Here is a 13319-nt window from a genome sequence, read left to right as displayed (position 1 = left end):
GGGAGGACGCCTGCCCACAGCTGGGCTCCAGGGGCCGATTTGCAAAGGGGAAAAGACTGCCCACCCCAGAGCAAGAGTGAGGGGAAGAGTCTTAAATGGACCAGACTTCCGGTGTCCCTCTAAGATCCACCTTCAGCCTGACCCCCAAGGCCCTCCCCATTCCTCTCCAACCCTCCCAGCCTGTCCTCCCCACTCTGAACAGGCAGATGAGACTTCCTCTGAGCTCCCAGTCTGCAAACATCTCAGGACCACCAAACCCCCCACCCCCAACCCCCTGCGAGAAGGCACTTGGTTTCGGGGCAGGGGTGAGTCAGGCTTGTCTGCCACTAGATGTCACATCACACCAACAGTCACCGTGTCCGATGGCCAGGCTATGGGGTTTACACTTAGTTTGGGGGTTTTCACAGAGGTAACGAATCCACCCCATCGCGGCCATCGGAGGGAGAGTCCTAACAACCCGAGAGAAGCAGCCTGCCATTTATAATCGGAAATCAAAGCAGAGACATCTTAAAGCCTGAAAGGACCGGACACAGAACACACACTTTCAAAACCGCTCCTATGGGGAGTCTCTGCTGAGTGCTTAGCAAGGACAGGAAGAGCCAGCAGCGCGTGAGGACAGGTGAGACGGGAGAGGGGACCAACCAGGTGCCGGGAAACCAGGGCAGGGGGATGAGGGCTGCAGTGGGGGGTGGCCCTCGGGTGGGTGGGGGGCAGCGGGGAGCAGGGCGCTGGGTGCCAGGCCCTGGAAGGCAACATTCCAGCTGGAATTACTTTTCAATTGCTTGTCTGAACCTCAAACAGAAACATCTGTGGCCCGGCCCCAGGCCCCGGCTATGAGCTCTTTCCTCTTTTCTCTGGACCGGTGACAGCTGTGCCGTCTTCTCCCCTCCGGCCAGGCTGGAAGGTTGAGCGGTCACTGTGTGCCTTGCTGGGAAGTGACCATAAACGAGCCTGTTTCTGCTGAGACGGTTAGAGAAGCGGGAGGAGGGAGGGGGGACAGGCTCCCCGTTCCTGACCGAGCGAGCGAAGGTAACAGGAGACTCTCTGAGGCCGAGGCGTGCGTCACGCCAGACAGTAGAGATGGCACAGGACCTGGGGACCGTCCAACTTAGGATGCTCTTCTCCAAAGGCAAAGCCCAAAGTCTGAGCTTGTGCAGTGTTGTCAGGGCAACAAAGCCAGGTGGCGGGAAGTCACTCTGCCTGCTCAGTGACCTTCCTCTGGGCTGGGACAGCTCGAGCCTCAGCTCCAGGCCCCTTGCTGCCTGTGAGTAGCAGTTGGCCTGGCACAGACCAGACCCTGGAGAGCCCGTCTGTAAAAGGGAGGGCCTGCCTGGTGGTGAGCAAGGGCCTTCTGTGGATCCAAGCAGGACCACGGGTGGCCAGGTGTGTGATATGCTCCGAGCCGGGGCAGGGCCGTGTCAGAGGTCCTGGGCTTGAGGGCAGCCAGTGCATCTCTCCCTGGACCGGAACACAGTGGATTCCGAACTTGACTTCCACTTGACCGTGAATCCTGAGAGCAGGAACCAAGTCGCATCCAGCGGTTCCTTCCCTGGAGCCCAGCCCAGGGCGGAAGGGCGGGGAGGGGAACCGCCTGCCCTCAGGCTCATGCTGCGAGCACCGACTCACCTGGCCGGTGCTTGGGGTCGGACAGCCTTAGAAATAGCCTGAGCCCGGCTTTGGCAGTGCGCCTACCCCTTCCCACCGAGGCAGCGGCTTCCTAGGGAGCAGGACTGAGCCCTCAGAGGCAGCCCTGGTCCAGCGTCCTCACTGACCTGAAAGGCCACTTTCCCAAGCTCCTCCCTTGGAGCTGCTTGAGAATCTGGGCTGAAAACAAAACGCAAAGCCCCAGGGCAGGATTCGGAGGCCGGGCTGTTTCCCATTAGTGTTTGTTATCTGATGGGGACAGAGGACAGAGGGAACCAGGTCCGCTCCGCCCACTCCACTTTCCGGGAACAAGCTGGAAAAGGTTTCTCCGAGTTAACCGCCCTGGTGGACCCCACGGGCGCGCGGGGGAGTGGGGGAACAGGAGGCGCGGCAAGTGCTGGCGCAGCTGGTCTCAGAACTGCTGGCAGAGGGTGGAGCCCTCCCACCTGGAGGAGAGGGCTGGGAGGGGGACCGGGAGACAGTCCCCTGGCCCTGGGCGCTGCAGCAGGTGGGACGGTCAGAAGCAGAAGGGTCAGCAGCTCGCCTGGTATCAGACCTCACCAGGCAGCCAGGGACGGGCACTGTCCTTTCCAGGCGCTGGAAGTGTGGGCCTCAAAGTGTGGCCAGGGGCAGCGGCGCCAGCAGCACTGGGAACTGCTCAACATGAAAATTCTCGGGCTCCACAGTCCTCAGCCAGAGCTGGGGTAGTGAGTCCCGTGGCCCGTGGGTGACCACACCCTGCGGGGGCCACGCTAACACCTGAGGACCACCCTCCAGAGCGAATCTTCCCCGTGGGCCAGCCACAGCGATCCCGGTGCACTGGAGCATCGGCCACCGGGGTCGGCGCCAGCCAGTCCCCAGCCTTGTCCCTAACCGGGTGCCGGAGTTCCTGTCTGTGACGAGGCCTGGGCAGCGCTGCTGGAGGGGAGGCCAGGGCTCAGCCTTGCCCAGCCCCTCCGGCAACCATGAGCAGGGACAGGGGCGGGTACCGTGGGCCAGTGCCCAGGCCCAGGGCTCGCTCCCTGAGGATGCCGCCTCCCACAGCATCGCACATGCCATCACCCCACTGTTTCGCTCGTGGCGATGGAGGGCGGGGGACCGGGGAGAGCCTGGGAGAAGGGGTAGCTGCCAGGCCCACATTCACGCACGTGTCTCCGCACTGGGACCCTGACACAGCAGAGCCCAGGTCGTTTACGAGCACTTGGCCACGAGGGCTGCGCCCAGGACGTCCAGCCCAGGCCCCGGAGGTGCTGGGCGGGTGGGCAGCAGTTCTCTGGGGAAAGAGGGTGCTCCGATGGGCATTGGAGAGGCCCGGGTGGTGGGCTGCCCTGGGAGGGCGCAGAGACGCATGGACTGTCAGCAAGGGCCCCGGGGGCGGGTGGGCGGAGCCGGTGCCCAGGGTGTGGCCCAGAGCCCAGCCTGGCAAGCCCTCCTGCAGGAAAAATGGCCTGTGGCCTCCCACCCTGCCCCGCAGAGGGAGCCAAGGCCACTGTCGCCTCCTTCCCGGCTCTTGCCTTCTCATCACTCTGCATCAGCGGCCCTTTCAACACAACAGAAAGGCGGCCTCCACAGGCCGGTAGCCCTCCCGATGGAAGACAGGCTGGCACGTGAGCCCACAGGAATGCTCCGCCCCTGGCCCGGCAGGTGGGTGGGTGGGTGGGCAGGCAGCAGATGGGTGACATCTCCCATGTCCCCTCCCTGGATACATGGAATCTTCTTTCTCTGCAGCTCCATTCAAGGGCCTGCTTGCCCACTAGCGCCAGTGCCCTAGGCTCCGGGCGAGCCCCTGGATCTCAGAGCCACAGCCCCAAATCCAGACCCTCCCCCAACCCTGGTCACTTCACAAGCAGGGAAACGAGGTCCCGCCCGAGGTCACACAGACTCGCGGTGGCGACGGAGGCAATAGTAACGGGAGCCCTTACAGAGCTCACCCTGAGGAACCCTGTGCGCCAGGCTCTGCCATTATCCCCATTTCACAGCTGGCAGCGCGAGGCTCAGAGGTGAAGTCCCATGGCTCACAGCCAGGGGGGGGCAAGGCCAGAACCCGCAGCAGGCAGCCTGGCTCCAGAGCCCACACTCAACACGCCTGTGAGTTGTACCGCCCCAGAGAAGGCCCTGGAACCCAGGTCTCCTCCCTCCCCGGCCCACCTGTGCCTCTACTGCACCCAGAGCCTCAGCTCACTCCCCAGAGGCTCCATACAGGAGCTCCGCTAGCCCCAAGCCCACCCCCTGCGTGCTGCCAGAGGCGCCTGCTTGAGAACTCAGGAGTGAGCGAGCCCCACTCCCCGAGTTTGAGCAATGGCCTCTGCTGACCCTTGAGTACCGAGGGGCTGGCTTAGAGGAGCCGAGGCCCCCCGCCCTGCCTCTGAGGCTAACGGTGCCCCTGCTTGCTGGCCCACTAGCCCCAGCAGAATGCCCAAGGCTCCTCCTGCCCACTGCAGAGGGTGCTGCTGCCCCAAGACTGGCTAGGGGGCCAGTCCCGACCGCCGTCCTGTCCTGCCGAAGATCCCCGACCCCACCGCCCAGGCAACCTTACCTGCCCTCCCCGCTTTGGACCTAACAACACTCACCACATCCCTGTTGCTGCCTTGAGCGAGGAGGGCCTCAGGGGCACCCCCTCGCCCGAGCCCCGTCGCAGGGACGTCTCAGAAGCTGTCTGAAGACTCATCACCCCCAGTCACACCTTTCCACTGGGCCACGGTCACAGAGACAGAGGACTTCATATGAACAAGCCGCAGGGCTGTCTTTCCGGTCTGCGGGGCTGCCCCTCACCACACCCCGCTGAGCCGGGGTGCCCTCCTTTCCGCAGGCCCAACCACTCAGCCACCCACTCCTGGCCTCGGTGAGGCTCCGCAGCCAGTGGTGGGCCTGACTCACTTGGTCCTGATGCAGAGCTCGAGGGGCGGGACGAGGTCGTCCTCTCTGTCCTCAGGGACAAGCTGGGTGGTGTCTGTGGAGGCAAGAGGCACAGGCTCAGCCCGGGGCCCAGCTCCCCCTGAGATCAGCACTGACACCCAACTTCAGGGACCCGGCTCCGGCACCTGCCCTCCTCTCTCCCTGCTGGACCACAGACAGCACGGCACCCTCCTCACTGGCCTCCCACCTGCAGCCTCCGCCCCACCCTCCTGCCCCCACTGCAGCTACCAGAATAATTCTCTAAAAACACACCTGATCCCATCGCTCCAGAACCGCCCAGGGCTCCCTATTGCCTGGAGAATAAAACCCAAATTTGTTGGTTGGTATTCCAGGCTCTCCAACGCCTGCTCCCACCCTCCCCAGCACTCAGCTCTGGCCCAGCGCTGGCTCCCTCCTGCAGGACGCCTAGCACTTGCCCTCTGACCCCTCGTCCTGACACTGGAGTCCGCATGCTCTCCGACCTCCCTGTGTGGGTGCTAGGGCCTGCAGGCTCCCCGAGGACGCACGGACAGGTGGGAGGCACGCACCGACGGTCAGCCGGATCTGCTCCTGCTGGTTGGCCAGGCCGTCGTAGTAGAACAGGTCAAAGAGCCGCTCGGCCCTCCAGTCCCGCAGGAGATCCGGCTGCAGGCTGAAGAGCACGCTGAAGTGGCTCTCGCTGCACACCACCCAGATGGGGAAGCGCGGGGTCTTGAGGAAGCAGCCCACCTGGACGGGGAGAGGACGGCGATGCCCGATGAGATGTGCTGCCTGGGAGAGGGGCCAGGGCATCTCCCTCCAACCCCAGGCTGGCCTCAGAGGGGCCCGGCCGGGGACCACCATCTGTGTGTGATGCCGGGTCCCCAGTGCCGCTCACACAGCCTCTTCCAGAGCCACCCCTGCTGTCAGCCCGCTGCCCCCAGGGCCTCAGCCCCCGCCATGTGTGCCCAGGCATGTCCTCGCTTCACACGGTGCAGCTGGCGGCTTCCCAATGCTCCTTCACGCCCCGCCTGTCCCGCCCGGACACGGGCCTCCTAAACTGGTCTTCACACTCCACAGGACAGAGAACCTCTCACCAGTCCTCAAACTACTCCCTCAGCCAAGTCCCTGCCTGAGCACCCACAGCCCGCGGCCAAGGGGGCTCTGCACCTCTCCCTCCCTCCAGGGTCCTGCACCCCCCAAACCACCCAACTAGGGAGCACGGATCACCACCTCCAGCTCCCGCCTGGGGACGAGGCACTGGGCACCGGCCTCACCCCCCTCAATGACATGTCTGTCTGCCACCGCTGCGCTGGGCTGTGCCCCCAGCGCCAGGAGCAGAGGGTGTACGCAGCATCAGCAAATGTTTGATGAGCGAAGGTCCTCGTGAGTGAGGTGGGTCAGGAACTCGGTAGGAGTTCCCCTTGAAGGCAGGTGGGACAGGGAGCCGGGGGCGAGGGGGCTGGGGGATGGCCTCTGGGGGAGCAGGCAGGGGTGGGTTGCTGGGACTTCCTCCTGGCAGAGACCCGGAGAGGACTTCATGGCGGAGGGTGTTTGGGAAGCGGGTCCATGCCCAGGTCCTCAGCCCTGCTGCTGTCCTGCTGCCCAGGAGAGTCGGATGCCTGGCTGGCTCTGCCCCCCACCCCCACCCCTGCCCCGCCAGCCCTCTCTGCACGCTCTGACACCTGTGGCTTCGTGGACGCCCTCTCCCCCCCCACCCCCGGCCCCTGCTTATTCAGCTTGTACGTGCCGCGGGCCGGGCGGGCTGAGTCTGGCTAAATCCCCACCAGCCCGGGAGATGTTTGCTTGCTCAGGTATTTACAGAGCAGCCTGTGGATTAGGAAAGAATGGGAATTATTTTCCAGTGGGGAGAAGGGCATACTTTCTGCGAGGCCGTCACAGAAGAGTGGTCGCAGCCTTCCTCGGGCCCCTCAGAGCCCGCGGGATGGGCTCTGGGGGGAGGGGAGGCCTGGACCGGGTCCCTGGAGAAGGACCGGCTCTGAACGCTGCCTCCTCCCCAGGATGGGAGGGGGGCCTTACAACGTGTTCCTTTCCTCTTTATCCAAGCGCCCTGCCTCCCCCCTCTCCCGCCCCCCGGCCAGTGGGCCCTCACCACCGTCCCATGTGACGTTATGTGGCTGCAGAGCCCACTCCGGGGTGGGATGCGGGGGGAATTAGGTGTCTAAAGGACGTGGCTGGACGTGCCCAAACCCCGCTGTAGACTTGGCTTCTGTTCCAGCTCAAAAGCAGCTTTTCTGGTGAGGGCAGGCGTCCCCTCGAACCAGGAGCCAAGACTGGGGACCAGGGCTCATCTGGCAGGAACGGAGCTGCGTCTGCACCATCAGCCGCCCTGTTTTCCAGCGGAGGGACAGAGGGCTGGCCACGGACACAGCCGGCAGAGGATTACGGGCAGAAAAGGCCGTCAGGGAGTTTATAAAGGTTTCCCCTTCAGGAGCCTCTTCCAAGCAGGTGACGTTTCCCAAAGACGAAATTCACCTGCTTGGGATTCGGGGGCAGCTGACCGAGGGCCTGGGGCGAGGAGGGCATGTGGGGGTGCGTTTCCTCAGCACAAGCCCAGGCTTTCTCCCGTGGGTGACCGTGCACAATGGAGAGCTACTTTTTAATGAGGGCTCTTTCCTCTTGGGGGCGGGGGTGTGAATGCCCCAAACCCGCCTGTGGACTGCAGCTCAGAAGCCCTGATGGAAAAGGACCAACATTGATCACTGGGGGTTCAGCCTGTCACTTCCGAGGAGGACATCCGTCCAGCACGGCCTGGACTCTGGTCCCAGGCGCCGTGTGAGACAGCGGGAGATGGCAGCATGCTGAGCCCGGACCTAAGGCGCTCAGCAGGGGAGCGGGGGATGGGCAGCAATCAGATAGCCTACCATGCACTTCTGTGCATTTCCCAGAACCCGAGGGCCATCAGATTCGCCACCATCTATCGCTTCCCTCAGAATGCAAGCCACGGTCCAAGACTGACCCACCACCGACTGCAGTGATGCAAGAGAGTCTCAGTGCTCAGGTACCGGGAGAGCTTCATCTCCACAGCAACGGAGGTGGTACCTCACCCAGAAGGGAAGAATGAAGATTCCGTGATGGGAGATGACAGGCGGGCAGGGGGGAGACCCCATTTAGAATGAGAGGCCAGGACATGCCTCCCAGAAAGTGGCCTCTAAGCTAGAATGTGAAGCGGGCATAGGGACAGGCCCACCGGACCCCGCATCAGGCCTCTAGTTAGTTAATAAAATTATATACATTTCTGGGATATAATTCTCTAATACATGATCTGGATATTGTATTGTGTATTCAACACCCAAGTCAAGTCTCCTTCCATCCCCATTTATGCTCCCCTTTACCCTCTTTCCCTGTGTCTATGTTTCTGTTTCTATTTCTTTTTTTTCTTTTTTTTAATATATTTTATTGATTTTTTACAGAGAGGAAGGGAGAGAGATAGAGAGTTAGAAACATCGATGAGAGAGAGTCATTGATCAGCTGCCTCTTGCACACCCCCCACCGGGGATGTGCCCGCAACCAAGGTACATGCCCTTGACCGGAATCGAACCCGGGACCTTTCAGTCCGCAGACCGACGCTCTACCACTGAGCCAAACTGGTTTCGGCTGTTTCTATTTCGTTTGTTAGTTTATTTCGTTCATTAGATTCCGCATGTAAGTAAAATCATATGCTATTTATTGTCTTTCTCTGGCTGGCTTATTTCACTCACATAATGCTCTCCAGGTCCATCCATGCTGTCACAGAAGGTAAGATTTCCTTCTTTTTTATGTCTGAATAGTATTCCAGTGCATAAATGTGCCACAGATTTTCTGATGGGCACTTGGCCTGCTTCCAAACCTTGGTTATTGTAAATAACGCTGCAATGGACAGAGGGGTGCATATTTTCTTTCGGATCGGAGCTTCGGGTTTCTGTGGCCACATTCTCGGAAGTGGAACGGCCGGGTCGTAAGGCAGTTCCCAGGGCCTGGGTTCCTTCAATCAGCCTCTATTCCAAGGGGAGGAAGGCCCCACGGACACCCTCATCAATTCCCCTCAGCAGACCAAAGCGAACTGTTTACTTTCGACAACGCCCTCAGCACAAGACTGAAACCAGGGCTCACGGAGAGTAAGCCAGAGGGTTCCGTACGTGCGGCCAAGGTTCCCGTCTCCCGGAGCCCACCCAGGGCGTGACTCTGGGGCCTGGTGTTTCTCACGGGCCACGTGGCCACATTCCTGGGCTCCGCTCAGACTCCAGCGCGTTCTGGAAATAGCCACTACCAGTCATTCCTGTGCAGGTCTGAGGACCCCCCAGGCTGCCCCTGACCGTGGGGTGGGGTTCCCAGGGAGACCCGGGGATGGGCCACACCGCGTGGCCATAGCGATGGGCAGCACGCCTGTGCCTCCCGTAAGACACGGGGAAGCGCTGGCCCAGGACATCAGCCTCGCCCTGGTTTGGATGAAGGGTGGTTGCAGATGTGGCATGGAGGTGAGGGGCGTGGAGCCGAGTGGGCCTGTAACCGCGCACGACTGACACCCTTACAGGAGGAGGCACAGGGGGAAGACGGCCACGTGGCGACGGGCAGAGACTGGGCGGAGGCAGCACTCAGCCCAGGAGCAGGAGAGACGGGGAAGGACTCTCCCTGTGAGTTTCAGAGGGAGCAGGGCCTTGGCCACACCTTGACTTTGTACTTTAGCTGTGAGAGTCCGGAATTGTGAGTCAAGGCATTTATGCTGTTTCAAGCCACCAGTTCAGAGTGCTGGGTTGTAGCAGCCCCAGGACGGTAACACAGGCCTGCAACCTCAGCCCACCCCCACCCCTCCACACACACACACACACACACACACACACACACACACACGACAGTGGCAGCCACTCTGACCCACAATCACCCTATACACCCATAGCGGCCCCTTTCCCACAACCTTTCCCAGAACAAGGACCAGCCGGCTCTGGGTGTGAACCTAGTGCCCGGTACCCAGTGCCCACAAAGCCGCGCTTCTTCCCAAGCCCTCTGGGAGGGCGATGGCGCCCAGTTCCCACAGTTCCCCACCCTCCCCGCTGGGGCAGGGACGGCTCCTGTACCTGGCACGCGTTGTAGTGCTCGAAGAGGGACAGGAAGCCCACGTCGCTGCGGGCAGCAATGCCTTTGAGGAGCGTGATGTTCCCGTTCCCGGAGTCCAGCTCCAGCACGTCGTTGAAAACATTGGACACGGCTTTCCCGGTCAGGAGCAGATTGACAAGTTCCTGTTGATGAGAGAAGGGAGATTGGCAACGAGGCAAAGGGTGGAGAAGGAAGGAAAGCAAGGAGGGAGAGAGGCCGGAGTCAGGGCTCTGAGCTCAGGGATCCCACAAGCCCCGGGAAAGCTGCCGACTCTGCCCAAGGCGGCCGCTCGAGGCCTCCGCAGCCTCTACTCCGAGGGCATTTGTCAAGCACCAGCTGTGCACGAGGCCGGGGGTGGAGGGAAGGGGGGGCTGCAGGAGGGAAGAGTGGCTCCTGACCTTGGGCGTGGGGTCCACCCTGGGGTCCAGGTGTGCCTGCACAGCACAGCATGTGACCGGGCCGGGGAACGGTGTGCCGGGCCAGGCCAGGCGGGCACCGGCCACATGATGCTCAGGGCGACTGTGGAGAAGTGACATTTGGGTGGGTCTTGCAGGAGGGTAATTTTTAAAATAACCTCTTTTATGTTGAAATAATTTTAGACTCAAAAGCAGTTATAAGAATAGTACAGAGAATTCCTGTGTACCCTTCACCCAACTTCCCTCCATGATAACATCTTACATAACAGGAGCTCATTGCATTTACGTAACCGGGCACATGAGCAACGCCAGGAAGCGGACGGGGCCGTATGGTAACTCGGTCCCCGGCTCACTGATCTCACCAGAATGGTGGGCTCTGCAAGCAGGGAGGGGAGCCGAGGGCAGCGGCAGCAGGCAGGCCTGGCCCTGTCTCTGCCTCCGTCAGCTGCATGGGATCAGGGTTCAGTGGCTGGATGACTGGTGCTCACACCCGACAGGCCAACAAGCCTGCCGACCCCTGAACCGGGAGATGGAGCCTCGGGGTGACTGGAAGGGCCCTTCCTTACGCAGAACATCTAGGGGTCCAACTTCCTGTTAGGAATGGGGAAACTGTGGCTCACAGATGGGAAAGGATTTGCCCAAGTGCCACAGCGGGTCAGCGACAGAGCTGGACTCCACCCACATGCCTGGCTCCCTGTCCAGAGTCCCTTCCCTCTCACTCGCTACCCCGAGGCACCACCTGGCCGGCCAAAGGTTCGAGAGAAAGGCAACTGCTAAGTGCCTGCTGACCAATGAGTCACTCGAGTCCAGACCCGGCGCCTGCGGCCAGGACCCTCCGCCTAGCCCCCCGCCTGCCAGGGCTGGCGCCGTGCGGTGCGTGGGAACGGCCTCGCAGCCCTTCCTCCGGAGGGCAGAGTTCACCCCGTTTCCCCCTGAAGTGTGGGAGCGGCCGGTGCCCTCATAAGCCCTCGGTCAGCACCGAGACCCCTGCTCCAGTGCCAGTAAAGGAGGCGCTGATGGCCGCCAAGGGAGGCATCGGGCCTCGCCGCGTCCTCGCGGAGGAAACGAGAGGAACTGGGAGGAAATGGCAGCTCTCGGACCGCCCCTCGGGCAGCAGCTGCACGGAAGGCCTGCCTTCACCAGGCCGCTTCCACTTCGCCACCAGGTTTTAAGGGGGAAAGGCTCCTGCTCCTCATCCGGGGGTGCCCAGGCCTTCCTCGCAGGAACCCTCCTTGAAACGGGTGGAGGGGCCACAGCTGCTCCTGCCCCTGGACCACGATCGCCCAGCGGAAAGCACAGCGGCCCTCAGGCTCTCGTTACCCAGTGCGGTCCGTGGACCAGCGGCAGCGCCCCCCTGCGGCGCCCGTTAGGGTTCAGAAGCTCAGGCCCCAGCCCAGGCCCTGAAGCTGAGCCGCCCCTCAACGTGCCCCTGAGGGCTCAGGTGTGCATCCAACTTCACAGCGCACTGGTCCAGGGCAAGCACCTCCTTCCCCCAATGAGGACCCTGAGTCTCAGGGGTGAACATCACCCCGCTCATCCCACCAACGGGGACCCTGAGTCTCAGGGGTGACCATCACCCCGCTCATCCCACCAACGGGGACCCTGAGTCTCAGGGGGTGAACATCAGTCAGCTCATCCCACCAACGAGGACGCTGAGTTACATCCTCAGAGAAAGGCCCAGGCAGGCAGAGGTGGCCTGTGGTTCCCCGTCCAGACCCTCACTGACAGGCTCTTGACCAGATCCTTTCCTTGGTGCTACCACAACTGGGAGGAGCTAGACCACATGTGTCAAACACAAGGCCCGCGGGCCAAATACGTCCCGCCAGGCCTTGCAATGTGGCCCGCACCAGGCTGTCATCACTGCACTCCGCTGCGTTTCCATCACAATGACAGTTTATGACTGTTCAGTAAACCATTCGGCCCGCGATTTAGGCTGGATTTTAGATTTTGGCCCCTTCTCTGATTGAGTTCGACACCCCTAAGCTAGACAGACAGCCATGCTTATGTCCCCTCCCCATGAGGCCCCGTAAGGGCCCACAGTGAACATGCAGAAGGAGGTTGTTGTAAAGACAGTGCCGTGCCCTCGCACACTGGCAGGGGCCCCGTCCATGCCACCAGCTCCTGCTGGCAGAGGCAGGCACGTGGCAGCTGCTGGCCGAGGTGTGGGAGGACCCAGGAAGAAGAGAAGAGAAGAGGAGAGGAGAGGGGTGGGGAGGAGAGGGGAGGAGAGGGGAGAGGAGGGGAGCGGAGGGGAGGGGAGGGGAGGGGGGGAGAGGCAGCAGTGCCCCAGCCCCTCCCGCGCCACCCACCTGTGTGCAGTAGTTGTGCGCTCCAATCAGGTGGTTGGTGGGGACGTCGAAGTCCTGGCGGACGCTGGAAGACACGAGGAAGGTGGTGTCAGCACACTCTGCCTGGCTCGGGCTGTTGGGCAAGCCTCCCTGGTGGCCGGGGCTCCCTCAGGCTCCAGGCCGAGGCCCAGAATCCAGGGGTCTGGGCTGTGGCTCTCTGCTCCGTACCTCCCTTGGGGCTGGAGCCCGGGTCTCCTCGAGTCCCCAAACTCTAAGCAACAGCTTGCCTCTGGCCTTGCCAGGCCCCCTGCCAACGCAGCAGGACGGGCCCTGGGCTTGCAGTCCAGCCCCCAGCATTCACATCCCAGCTGTCACCACGGGGCACCGGGCATCCTCTGCCAGCTCCAAGCCTCCGTCTGTGAGGCTGTTCCGTGGGGGGAATGGTCTGGAGTGGTAGCTGCCAACACAGACCGTGTCCTGGGCCCAGCACACATCTGCTCCCAAACCCTGGGAGATCCGAGGCTCGGAGAAGGACTGCCTCAAACCAGAGGGGCTTGCCTCCTCTCCCCCACCCAGTCCCTCGGGAGACGGGCCCTGTGGCTAAGGAAAGCCGTGGACAGAAAAGGAGCCACCACCTATCAAACACACTCGGATGGCAGCAGTGCCAGCCCTGGCCCCGGGGACGTAAGAATTCCTATTTTATGGATGTCGGAGGGGCAACACCAGGGAGGCGATGTGCGTGCGGCGGGGGTCCTGGCCCCTCCGCTGCCGCCCGGCCTGGCCTGCCTCCTTCACCCGCAGCCACAGAGGAGGCCCAGAGGCAGGACGGCTCGGCAATCCTGTTTGTTTTTCCTTTTAGTGGACGCGAAGAGACACCTGGTCTCAATTTTGTGCTTTGAACCTCAGATCAGTCCACAAACATAAAACCCAGGCCCTGGACCCCGGGCCCGGACCCTTCCCGGGGAGCTGCAAACCCGAGCCCCGTGACCTCTGCAGGACGCGC

At 62.1% G+C, this 13319-nt stretch overlaps 1 protein-coding gene across 1 annotated transcript in view; it reads right to left on the bottom strand.

Moving 5' to 3' along the window:
• MINDY4 (MINDY lysine 48 deubiquitinase 4) overlaps positions 1-13319 on the bottom strand; it is an 85691-nt gene that overhangs the window by 3270 nt on the left and 69102 nt on the right. Inside the window, exons 14-17 of the mRNA XM_036453803.2 lie at positions 12338-12401; positions 9594-9755; positions 5088-5268; positions 4522-4594 (exon numbers count right to left, since the gene is read on the bottom strand). Of these exons, the coding sequence (XP_036309696.1) occupies positions 4522-4594; positions 5088-5268; positions 9594-9755; positions 12338-12401 (480 nt within the window). The remainder of the gene's footprint in view (positions 1-4521; positions 4595-5087; positions 5269-9593; positions 9756-12337; positions 12402-13319) is intronic.

This window comes from Pipistrellus kuhlii, unplaced genomic scaffold, assembly GCF_014108245.1.
Source record: "Pipistrellus kuhlii isolate mPipKuh1 unplaced genomic scaffold, mPipKuh1.p scaffold_m20_p_26, whole genome shotgun sequence".
NCBI lineage: Eukaryota > Metazoa > Chordata > Mammalia > Chiroptera > Vespertilionidae > Pipistrellus > Pipistrellus kuhlii.
This window is presented reverse-complemented; position numbering and strand designations above follow the sequence as displayed.